Source organism: Phymastichus coffea, unplaced genomic scaffold (assembly GCF_024137745.1).
Source record: "Phymastichus coffea isolate CEN01 unplaced genomic scaffold, Cenicafe_Pcof_1.1 PCOF00008, whole genome shotgun sequence".
Taxonomy (NCBI): domain Eukaryota; kingdom Metazoa; phylum Arthropoda; class Insecta; order Hymenoptera; family Eulophidae; genus Phymastichus; species Phymastichus coffea.
The window spans coordinates 8,648,564-8,661,698 of record NW_026706819.1 but is presented as its reverse complement, the minus strand read 5'-3'; the positions used below and the strand labels follow the sequence as shown (position 1 = coordinate 8,661,698).

The window sequence follows — 13,135 nt, the reverse complement described above, 5'->3', positions numbered from 1 at the left end:
GTGCTTTTTATGCTCATCAATAGAACGAGAGAAAATTAATATGTCGTCAATATAAGCGTAGCAAAAATCTAAACCGAACAAAACTTCATCCATAAAGCGTTGGAAAGTTTGACCTGCGTTACGAAGACCGAACGTCATATAAGGAAATTCGAAAAGACCGAATGGTGTAGTAATGGCAGTTTTGCAAATGTCGTCAACGAAAACAGGAATTTGGTTATACGCTTTGACAAGGTCGATTTTTGAAAAGATCGTGCAACCATCTAAATTACTTGTGAAATCGTGGATGTGCCGAACAGGATAACGATCCGGAATAGTACGGCTATTGAGATGACGATAATCACCACAGGGTCTCCAGTCCGACTCGCCTTTTGGAGCTAAATGCAACGGTGACGACCAACAACTTGAAGAAGGGCGGGCTGTGCCAGCCTCGACCATGTCCTTAAATTGTTTCTTGGCGACGTTGAGTTTGTCCGGAGCTAATCGACGAGGAGTACTAGAGACTGGAGGACCTGGAGTAGTGTGAATGTAATGAACAGTATTGTGTTTAATCTCACGATCTTTACCACAAGGATGAGTCAAATCAGGAAATTCAGCGAGAATATGAGAAAATTCGGGCGAAGAAGACATTGCGACGGTTTTCACACTGAGCTGAAAAACTTTTTTTACCTGAGCGTTTGTTCGTAAATTAGTGGTACCATCAACGAGAAGTTTCATATGACAATCAGGTAGCAAATGGAAGTGCGACAGAAAATCCGAACCGATGATTGGGACATCAACGTCAGCGATGACAAACTTCCATTTGAACTCCCTCCGCAAACCAAAATTAAGATTAAGCGGGAGATAGCCGTACGTCTTAATTGCACTGCCGTTCGCTGCAACCAAGTTAAAATTAGTAGGAGAAGAACGCTGACGAAAAAAACGACGAGGATAACAACAAATATCAGACCCTGTGTCAACGAGAAAATTGCGCTTGGAGGTCTGATCGGTCACGAAGAGACGGCTGCCCGGAGACAAACAGTTCGACGCCGTCCTTACGAACTGCCGTAGTCGTTTCCCGGTTTGTAAGCACACGGCTTGGTGCACTTCGTAGCTTTTTCCTGGAATTTGCGATGGTACCAACACAGACGAGATGAATCAGGACTGAAATCTTGCTTATATTGGCTGCGTTGACGTCCTCGGCTGTTGCTTCGATTTCTACGAAGCTCTGCGACTTCCTTTGACAACGATTCGATGGCACGAATCAACGCGTTGTTTGATACTTCTTGTTCGGTGGACGTTGAAACAGAGGTGGCTCGGATGGATAAAGGCGTTGCTGGAGACACCTCGATGATTTTGTCAGCGATTTCGGACTGATTATCGAGGGTCAAGGTCGGTTGAGCCGTCATTTGCGCAGTGATGATGGCTTGAACGTGAGACGGAAGACGCTGGAGCCAAAACTGACGCAAAAGGTTATCCGGGATGACTGTCGTGCCAATAAGCGTGCGAAGGTGGCGAAGGAACTGCGAGGGTTTGCGATCACCTAGTTCCTCCTCACTAATCAGGCGCCTCACGCGTTGTTCCTCTGAGGCAGACAAACGCTCAATCAGTTTGGTGCGCAAAAAAGTATACGGATTATCGGCGGGCGGATTGACGATGACATCCTCAACTTCGACAGCTATACGAGTATCCAATTGTGAAACGACGTAATGGAATTTTGTTACTTCGTTTGTGATGTTGGAGATAATGAATTGCGAATCCGCCTGCGCGAACCACATGATAGGCCGGTCCGACCAAAAGGGCGGCAGCTTGACAGCAACACGATGAACTGCCGGTGCAGGGATGGGGTTAACTGGGGCGGGTGCGCCGCCTGCTGCAAGGCCATCATTGTTCTGCTGTCGCTGTTGTTGCAGTTGTTGCTCCTGCTGCTGAGCCAGTTCCCGAGTGAGTCGCTCGTTGTCGAGGCGAAACTGTTCGAGTTGTGCACTGAGCTCTTCTTGCTGGTTGTCTCGGGGTAACACCATTCTTCACTCTCAAAAGTTAACTTTCTTTTTTTTTTTTAAATATACTTTAATTCGGGATCACCAATGAAGAGAATGAATGTGTAGAGACAATATATAGTAAATAGCTTTATTAATATGTGATTATGATTTGGCTGTCATAATAACGACTAAAGAAAAATCATGTAGAAACATTGGCGCGTCGAATATAACAAAATCAGCTCTACGACGGCAACTTCACAATCGAACATCGAAAATATGCCGTGCGCGCGTCGCCACAGTAACAATTGGTTTCATTAATAACAGCTGAATAATAACTGTTATTAGTAAATAACAATTAATAATTTATTTAAACAATAAGCTGTATATAAAACGAAAGTATTAATTTTATACTTGATAATGATAGCTTTATGATTTAGGAATTTTAGATAATTAATCTAATAATTGCATTATAAGATTAGAAAAAACTGTTACAAATATGAAAAATTAGTTATAATTCAAATGTTATTAACTAATTTAAATATTCATTTTTAGAAAATACTTCTAAATTGAATCAACTATAAAGTTATATAAAAATTTAATAATTTTCTATTGTAAATATTATAATATCACGTTAATTAACTATATTAGTTAATAACTTTTGACGACACTATTTGCGATAATTGTATTTTGTATAAAATCAACAACTAACAAATTTTGTAAAGTTTACATATGTTAAAAGCTTAATATTAATGATTATTTCCTTGTAAATTAAGAAAATCATTACTCAAAATTCGCGAATGTCTCTCGAATGTTCGATGACATCTCTCCTGCAAAAATAAGCGGGAAAATCTGTGTATAAATAGGCCCACCTTTGCACAGGCTAGCATTCACTTCTAGCCTTACAAGGTGAGCGCATGAGTCTGAATAAACTTGGCTAATACCTAAGTTCTTTCTCTCATTGTAATTAACTGAACAAGACTGTTCCTTCCTTATAATTCTAGCTCGACTTATAGAACATCTCGCGCTATAAGAAACTTGGGCTGAATTATATCCTATCCAAGAAAGACTTTAGCTCTGCTTATGGGACAATTCGCACCATAAGGAACTAGAGCATTGTCTGACTTTCCTTAAAACATTGTACTCATTTATATATATTTGATTTATTTATTATTGTTAGAATACATTTGATTTATCTATTTATTTTATTGACAAGTAGAGTAAAATTATTGTAAACAAATTCTTACTCATTAGCTAGATACGAGAGTTCGAATTATTATTATTTATAAGTGATACGAACATCACAAGGGAACGGGAGTCAGTCAACCAACCTTCTACCGGCGGGAAATAATAACATCAAAATTACAATCAGTATCACATGCGAGAGCTTTTTTCTTTTCCCTTTTCTCTACAATATGCTCGGTCCGCGTATTTATGTTTACAAAGCGCGCGCGCGTCAATAACATGCAGTGTCGGAGCGTTCGCGGCTCTTTGTTCGTCGAGTTAATACATGCACGCTTCTTACTGAGTACGAGAAGTTAGTTATCATCAATCTTACAAGAAATTGCGATACTAAGCTGACCAGCTTACCTTATCGACGGCTGCACAGTCAACAATAGAGGTAGAAAGCACCCGCACAGCGCACGCTAGTCACGGAAATTGTTTGTCTGTGGGCGATGTATCTCGCGCTTTTTGGTTTCGCCCTCGATGGCAAAATCCTCCACTCATGCACGTTCCCACACAATCACTCTCGTCGGACCAAGGCGCAGCTCCTCTCGATGAATCTGTCAACTCGTCTCGGTACTCGTCAAAACTCGGAAAACTTCCTTTCACTGCAGCCAGACACTCGGGTTGATGATCCTCCACAGGTTCATTTATATTCGTGCGCGTTCCGTCCCGTCTCGTGCCGAATTCCCTCATTACATTTTCCCCAACCGGTAGGTGCTGCCCTCGCAGACAGCCGCATGGTTGGGCTGCTAGCGCTAATAGGACGTTTACCGTAATGAGTAAATCCCTAAAACATAGAAATTGTTAACCGACAAATTTTATTTTTTAATTGAAAACATAGGATCAAATATCATTTTTTCTTGCATAGTTTATTGTAAATAGCATAAAGATAAACGATCTATATATTTTTTCAGAAAAGAAATATTTAACATACGTATCAATACACCTACAGACATCTATTGGTTTTATAAATTATTAATTTGAAATTTTGATAAATGAAGTAATTGAGTCACTATTGTAGACCATTATCAAAAGTATTTTCAGTGTACCGTCAAAAAAAGATGATTATTAACTATAGTTATGTACGTCGGCCCGTTTAATATTAGGGAAAATGTTTTTTTTTTGTGTGCGTTTGATATGTGACTTAGATTTTAATTCTGGGAATGAGAATAAGGAGAGCATTCAGTTGAAGCGAAAAAAACGTGAAAACAGGTAGTCCTTTGTCACGCGTTTACCAAATTTTACTCCGAACAATTATAAAGTTTTTTTTTGAGTAGGTTTAGATATAGAGTAAAGGAGCCGTAGAATTTTAAGTAGAAAAGAAAATTCAATTATAATTTTTAAATAAATGAGTTAAGAAAATAACAGAATGATAGGAAAAATTCGCAGCTCCCTGAAACCTCCCGCAAATTTTTGGATCAAAGACATAATTTCCGCACAATTAACAAAAATATCCAAAAGTTTTGAAACTATTTTTCCTAAATAAGTTATAAAGTTTAATAAATATATGAAAGACTGTAACGGTTGGTAATTTCTTCAGAAGTAAATCGTCGTCCGTTAGCAAAATCTATATGTCACCGCTGTTTTCCCCTTTGGCTAGCTCTGTGCTGGACGCGCAATCTGAAAACGAGCGCGAAAGCACGAAGCAACAAAGAAAAGCGATGGTCGTAGGTTCCTAGAAAACGTTGCGAAGGAGAAGGGAACGTAGAGAATGTTCAGGATCGTCGAATGAATATGTCGGCTTAATAATATATCTTTGCCGGGTTTATTCACTTTTTACAACTACATAGGCGCGACAACTCACGTTGGCCGAGAGATTCACGGTATACGACCTAACCGTACGTACGCGTGAGAGAGAGACAGAAGATACAAACTTCGTTAACACGCAGCCGACGCTGTTTACAAGCGCTCGCTTGTCGAATACTCCCGCTCGCAATCCGGGAAACAAGGAGGAGACTTACACGAACGAATGCTGCTGCAGACAGCTTCGCTTTAGATCTCGAGCCTGGTTACACCAAGGTCGTCGCCCAGGGTTGTCGAGGCTGGGAGGCCTGTGAGTCGATCCTCGTGAGTTGTGGGCGACGAGTCGGATCTCCCTATTCCGATGGCGGCCTTCGATTCGCTCGTCTTCACACGTCGATCTCTGCTCTATTTCTTCCGCAGTCACCGTGCTCACACTTCACAAGTTCTCAACCCGCGGGATCGATATGTCGCTCAATTTTTCCACACCAAAAAAAAGGGATTCCGAGCGCGTGTTATCCGCTTTGTCGGTCTCGCGTGTTCTCTCTTCGGCCCGCGCGTTCCAGCTATCTCTCTCTCTCTCTTTCTTGCTGTGCGGGTCTTTTGCGCATGGCGCGCTATTTCGAAAATCGCTCATCCGCTTCTTAACGAGCCCGCTCGTTACAAGACATAAATAAATAATACATAAATAGAATATAATTACATAAATAAATGATAGTATATTAGTCCATTGTACGACACAAATTAAAATCGTATTTGTAAAAAACAAAATTGATTTCAATAAACCAAATAATAAAAGTAACCTTTTAACTATTTTCCTTTGGTATTCAAGTCTTAAAAAATTTAATAGTTCAAAAATTACATAAATCAAAGGGCCAACAACACTCGAAAAAAACAATCTCCGAAACTATAAATTAATTAGATAATTCACTCTCGATAATATATTAAGTTTCATGTAAACGACTTTAGTACAACTCATAAATAATGCGCAATTTCTCCCTTCTTATTCCATATTATTTGAACAACAAATTTAGTTAATTATTTAAGTTACTCGTTGTAAACACGTAGAATTGAAGATTTTCGCGTAAAATATGTTTAGATATTAAGAAAACCGCGTTATTGTTAAGAATGAACTACAAAGATTTATATAATAAATAAATTAATAATTATAAAAAAAATTGTAACGAAAATGGTACTTGGAGAGCCATCTAACGAGATAGGGCCCATACCCTTGAGTGCATGCCTCCGATTTCCACCACGCCCCCGAACCAATTAGGGCCCGAAAGCTGAAAGGGAAAAGTGGGAAAATCTCAGTCAGCCAATTAAAAACTGCTGCCATTTCCACTCTTCCTAAATTTTAAGGGTTTGAGAGAGGGATTTTCCTCCCAACCACCCCCAGGCTATAAAAGAGCGTGCACAAGCCAAAAAAGGCTAATCTAGTTCAATCTAGTAACAGTTCCAGTTCCAAAAAGGTCCAACTCTCCTAGTGTCAGTAAGCAACTTCAAAGAAAGAAATAAAAGTAAGTCAAAAGAAACAGTTTTTTTTTTCTCTCTACACTTTCCTCTCCTTTTCAATTACAACTTAGCTTCGTCCGCGTTTTCTTTGTCTTCGAAAAATAAACCAACATGGTTTGGAATATTTTTCAACAAGACACTCGCGGCGTATTCGTTAATTATTAAATTTTCTGTAGCTATTTCGGCATGGTCTGAGATAGTCATATGTAATAGCCGACTCCAGTGAATTAAGATATTCGCTAAAGCTCTTACATTAAAAAACTTAATTTTATCGCGTTCACGTCATGCGTTTGTGCCTGCCTCACCAATTTGCTCGTTCCGGTTCAGGCGTCGCATACGCAAACCAAATAGAGCACCTGAGAAAACGTCCGCTTCAGACGTTCCTGAAAGTGACCCGGACGTCACAGTTAATAAAAAATATGTAGTTATGTAGTTAATAAAAGATAAAATAATAAAAATAGGTACACTATTACAAATTTTTCCATTCAACAGCATATGCCAAAAACTATTCGCAGAAAGTTTTATTGAGTTATTTTTTGAAGACTTTTATTTGACATTTAATAGAAAAAAAATTTATAGTGGGTAACAACATAAAGTTATCATATATCGCTATATCATTTATTAATAGCCTCATAAATATTAAAAATAACTGAAAGGAAACCTATGGAAATCGTTTGACGTTATTTTATCTATACGAAATCATCGTCAAATGCAAACCCGTCTTTACCATAACGTTCTTATTATGAAGTAACTCAAATTAAAAAAAAAATTAGGGATTTACTCATGTGTTACCGGACATTACCGACTTTAGGTATTTATCAAAACTGCCGGCATTTTAGCTGTCGAATCAAAACTGCCATCAAATACCGGCGCGCATTGCAAAACGCCGGCTGTTTTTCATTCAGAGCAGATTTGCCGCCAAAAGTGGTCTAGACCGAGACTATGCGAGTAATACAAATTTGAGAATGAGTTTTGGGAATTCGTTAGTAAAATTATGTTTTTTAAATAATCACAATTTATCTTAAATATATCACGTTGTTATACATGTATATTATAGTCATGGTTGCCAAAAATAAAAAGTAAAATTCATAGAAAAAGCATGGAAGTTTGAAACATACTCGAGTTCCTACACATCATATTTTTCTATACATGGGATGCATTTCAAGTTAGGCGTGATAAATAACAAAAGTTGAAATTATTAAAAGTTATACAGGGTGAGGAAAAAATATGGAAACCCCGGAAAATACGGAAAACTGCATGAGGTTATTCATGAAACAAAGGTCATATCCTATGTAACTTTTAACGAGGAACCCAACGGTGACCTCTGATTTGACCTTGAACCACATTATCAAGGTTATTTCAAGGTCAACCTCATTTTTTTTATATGGGAACCCCTATTTTTTATACTAGAATCAAAAAGAGCGATAAATTTTACGCGTGGGAACGATTTAAAGATAGCGAGACCCCTATCCTCCTTGAAACCATGTATGTTGAAATCATCACATCTTAACACCTGGATAGCTGAAACAATCTGATTTCACAAAAGTTACAGCATTCAAATTTCCTGTGATAAAAAAGGGACCTATTACTGTATCGCCTACCATTTATGCCCACACGTTTAATTTTTGAGGATATTGAGTGTGACTTTCTCTCATCCAATGAGGATTTTGTCTTACCAATATCTAAGATTATGGCTATTGACTTCACCATTTAATTGACATGTAGCTTCGTCTGAGAAAACAATATTTTTTTTTAATACAAAAACAGGCTTGATTTTTGCTGGAAAATGAATAAAAAGCAATTTGAAGATCTATCTTTCTCGTATTTTTTTAGAATTTTGAAAAAAGAAGACAACTCTTTTTTCACACTGTACAGTTCATCTGGATCTCATTTTTTTCGCAGTCTTCATCTTACATTTTAAAAAATAGAAAATCAGTACTTTGAGCATAAAATATCATTAAAATTGTAAAAAACTGGAAAGTCACGTTTTTTCGTCAAAAGTTACGTTTTCTTCTCTTTCATGAGCTGTAAAGCTAATTGTTTATTAGAAATATAAAATTATTTTGAAAGTATTTGAAAGAAGTGAAAATTTAAAAATAAAATAGAAGTGCTTTTACAAATAATAATTAAAAAATTGTTATCATTTAGATTTTAATATCTTATTTGTTCTTGACTTTTACTAATTGGAAGTTGAAACCATATTTTGTTGTTTTCATAGTAAATAGGCTCTAGAAAAAAAAATACTTGACCAATAAAAAAAACAAATTCGACAAATTCGTCAAATATTTCATAGTTTTTTTTAGTTACAATAACAATATTAAATTTTTGTTTTTTTCAAACTTTTAAAATGTTTCCTTTGTCCAAAAAAGAACGAATATCTCTTCTAATGATGAGGGGTTAGGGTGATCAGCAAAAGTCGTATACTAATGTTGTCAATCTCTTTAATAGAACGTTTCGAAACGGCGATGGCGAAACTCATTTGTCTAAATCCACAGTTTTAATAACCTTAAGACGTTTTCAAGAAACGGGATCTATTAAAAAACGTTCTGTTACTGGAAGACCATGAACAGCAAAAAATGAAGAAAAATCTTTAGATGTTTTACTGTCTTCTGTAGAAAATCCACATGAATCATCTCGATCAGTAGCTTTACATTAGGAAATCGATCAAAAATCTGTTCTTAAAATTTTAAAGGTAAACAAATTTCATCCTTCTAAAATGAAACTTGTGCAGGAATTGAATGAGGATGATCCTGATCCTCGAGTAGAATTTTGTAAGAGAATGATGCAAATGATTACTGAAAATCCAATAATTTTACAAAATATTGTTTTTTCAGACGAAGCGACATTTCAATTAAATGGCGAAGTCAATCGTCATAACTTTAGATATTGGTCCGACACAAATCCTCATTGGATGAGAAAAAGTCACACTCAGTATCCTAAAAAACTAAACGTGTGGGCAGGAATAGTAGGCGATACAATAATAGGTCACTTTTTTATTGAAGGAAATTTGAACGCTGTAACTTTTGTGAAATCAGATTGTTTCAGCTATCCAGGTGTTAAGATGTGATGATTTTGAAAATACATAATTTCAACAAGATGGTGCTCCATCTCATTCCGGTGTAAATGTCAGACAATACCTCAATAAAACATTTTTTGATAGATGGATAAGTAGAAGAGTAGAGTGGGCTCCAAGATCTCCAGATTTAAGCCCTTTGGACTATTTTTTGTGGGGGTATTTAAAAGATCGGGTATACAGAAGTAATCTACAAAATCTTAATGAATCAAGACGTAGAATAGTTGAAGAAATTAATGCCAGTCCACGGCAGATGATCCAAAATGCAACTTAATCATTCTACAATAGGATTGGTTACCGTCAAGAAGCAAATGGAGAACAATTTGAACATCTGTTATATATTCATTTACGTGAAAGGCAAGAGGAACTCACTATTAGAAAGCACGTCGAAATGACAGGCAAGGGGAACTCACTATTAAAAAGCACCCCGAAGTGAGAGGCAAGGGGAACTCACTATAAAAAAACACCCCGAAGGGAACAGATTCCTTTTACTTCTACGTCGTTGTTCCTGGATAGCGCTAAAATGACGATTAAGAGTTACGATATCTTCGGATGGAATCATTCTCACCCGTAAAATTTATCGCTCTTTTTGATTCCAGTATAATAAATAGGGGTTCCCATATGAAAAAATGAGGTTGACCTTGAAAATGAGGTTCAAGGTAAAATCAGAGGTCACAGTTGGGTTCCTTGTTGAAAGTTACATAGGGTATGACCTTTGTTTTATGACTAACCTCATGCAGGTTACCGTATTTTTCGGGGTTTCCATACTTTTTTCTCACCCTGTATAATTCTGCTAATGTAAGTAAATTTTATATTGGATTTTTCTACGTAAATATTATTAGAATATTAATTCCAAAGCTTTGGTAGGTCGGATTAATGCTATGTCCTAAGTAAAATAGTCAAATAATCAGTCCCAAGCGCGTGATATCTTTGGAAATTTTATGTTATAATATACGAACTTTTTTACTAATTAATATTTATGTTTAACTATTTTTTAAAGCAGCGGATGCAGGGTAACTCACCAAGCATAACATCCACACTAATTAAGAACTGTAATATTCAGAGAATGGTAGTCGATGTCGCAACGCAATTCAGTTCCAATCACGGTATTCAATCATCAGTACTTTTCGATGGTAACTGTGATGATATAGACAAGTCGGAGTATCGCCAAACAACGGAATCAACAACAGAAAGTAATGAGAATATTATTGATACTTTTACAATTAATTTTATTGACCCTAATACTTTTCGCGAATAAGTAAACGATATATGATAATAAACTCGATTAAGGTAGCTACAGCAATAATCGACCTACGGTCGGGCTAAGCAATTTTTTATATGAATAAATTGGTACTCGAGTTTTTAGATGCCAACAAAAAAATTCGTGGTCATCGACTGAAATAAAGAAAAATAAATTGTCTAAGTCAAGCCTTTATACATTGGTGTTATAGGAGGTTAGGCCCGCGCGTACCCTGTTCTTGAATAGCTTCAAAACTAACGAAACGAACAATCATGCTGAATAAGAAATAATTTTGTACAAAATTAAATACTGAATCTATCTGTATGAAAAAAAATTAATGATCGTCGATCTAATTATCAAGATATTTATTGTAAACATGGAAAAATATGAGACTAGTACTAAATCTGCACGTAACATTTTTTATTTTTATTATTAGGCATAAAACTTTATTGTTCATAACAAATATTTGTTAAAAAATTGTTTTAAATATTTATTCTTAAATAAATTAAAAATTACTTGAAGAAACCGGTACTTCCGACTATAGACAACCCATCCTGATGCACCCACCTTAAACAACACTTCCTTAAAGACGTTCATTGAGAATATGCTATAGAAAATCATAGTAAATATCATCAGAGCCGGATATAACTTTTAAGGGCCCAGGACTAACATACAACTGGGCCCACTTAAGAAATTTAAAAATCTGGTCTGACTGATGTGATAGTTAAACCCTGGGCCCGGGGCTATAAACCACCCAAGCCCCTAGCTAAATCCGGTCCTGAATATCATCATCAGAAAAAATTATATTACTTAAATAAATTACGTGTAATATGGAAAATATTTGTTATCCACTCTTCCTGATAACTTAATGAAAGGTATTGGCCCAGCAGCATTGTAAAAAAAGGAAGGTATTGTTGCAGAATAGCGAAACCTACGAACCGCATTTCTTCTCAAAGTATACATTTTTTTAATGTATATTAGTTTAAGCCAGCTTGATATTTACTTTCGACAAATATGAATATCGGTTATGATTTGTCATAGCATCCTCTTAATAATACAGCTCAACACAAACAACCATTTAACATCTTCAAGACTAGAAATACATTGATAGTTCCCCATTCAACACGCTCCCAATAACTTAATTTCATTGACATTAATAATCCTTTTTAGGGGAACTGTTGTTTAATTCTTCACCTCGTTTATTGAAAAAATCACGACCACCGTATTTTTCAAAAAAAAAAGTTTCCGGAGTAGAAGATTTCGATTCTGCCTCAAATGATAGTCGTAGCTCACAGCCTTGTATTCCACAAGTAGACCTATCGGTCGAAGAATCTGAAATGTTAACTAAAAATTTATTTGGTTAATGTAAAAAAACGAAAATACTGACGAAGACCAAGAGGTGGACGAATTCCAAAATAAAATGAATGATTATTTTTCAAATTTTTGAGAAAAAGAGTGCATCATTAATAATGATGGCGGCATAGTAGGTTGTAACGGGGTTCTTGCTACCCCGTTAAGGGTGATGCTAAGTGGCTACTCGACTTACGGGTAACTCGTTATGGGGCCACGCGAGACCCAGCCCAGTGGCTCAGATATGCCCCTCGAAGGCACCCTTGCCTTCGGCCCGCGGAGAACGTCGTAGGTCAGGTAGCAGCGGGCGGTACGAGCCAGCGCGCGCGTAACACGGGAGGGAGGAAGTGCCGAGAGGAAAGACGCAGCGGTTAGCAGAAAGAGTGTTTATTAAGACGAAGATAACAAGGGAAACATACAAGTAGCATTCGCAGTGAGAGAGGCAAGCGAGAAGCAAGCGAGAGAGAGAGTCTTAAGATCGAACGGGCACTTACATGACGGGTTCGCAGTGGCCTCGGATTTAGTCCTGACACGCGCAGGTGTTCAGCCACGAGGCAGCTCTCTCAGGCTGACTGGCAATTATCTGCCCGCACGCACGCACGCTACACCCTTGGTCCTTATCAGCAAAAACACTAGCTGCGTAGCACAAGGCACTTATTCGTCGCGGTGATAGCCGGGCTTGCTTTTTTCGCGAAGGCGAGCAGCAAATTGTCGCTCGCATGCGGAAGGGGTTCCCCTCTCTCGCGCTGGCTATTCGGCAGCGGCGCGTCTCAGCCAATTAGGCCACGTGCGCGACACTCAAGCGTCCACGCTTTCACGCGTACACGCGGATCTCTCTCTCTCTACTCGGTGCTCTCTGACTTACCTCGTGCCGCATCCACAGCTGCGGCAAAGCAAGATTACATAAAAAGGAATACATAGGTTATTAATAAATTATGATTAGCTTAAGGGGAGAGAGAGACATAACGAGACTCGGCTCGTTATATTCCCCTTCCCCAGACGCTGGTAGCGAGGTTGGTACCAGCTCGACCCACT

General features: G+C 37.6%; 1 protein-coding gene across 1 annotated transcript; it reads right to left on the bottom strand.

Annotated features, from left to right (window-relative positions):
- Positions 1–1,031: 1,031 nt before the first annotated feature.
- LOC131670610 (uncharacterized) lies at positions 1,032–2,000 on the bottom strand. Its single transcript, XM_058946334.1, has one exon. The coding sequence runs from the start codon at positions 1,998–2,000 to the stop codon at positions 1,032–1,034; it is 969 nt and encodes a 322-aa protein (XP_058802317.1).
- Between the last annotated feature and the right edge of the window lie 11,135 nt (positions 2,001–13,135).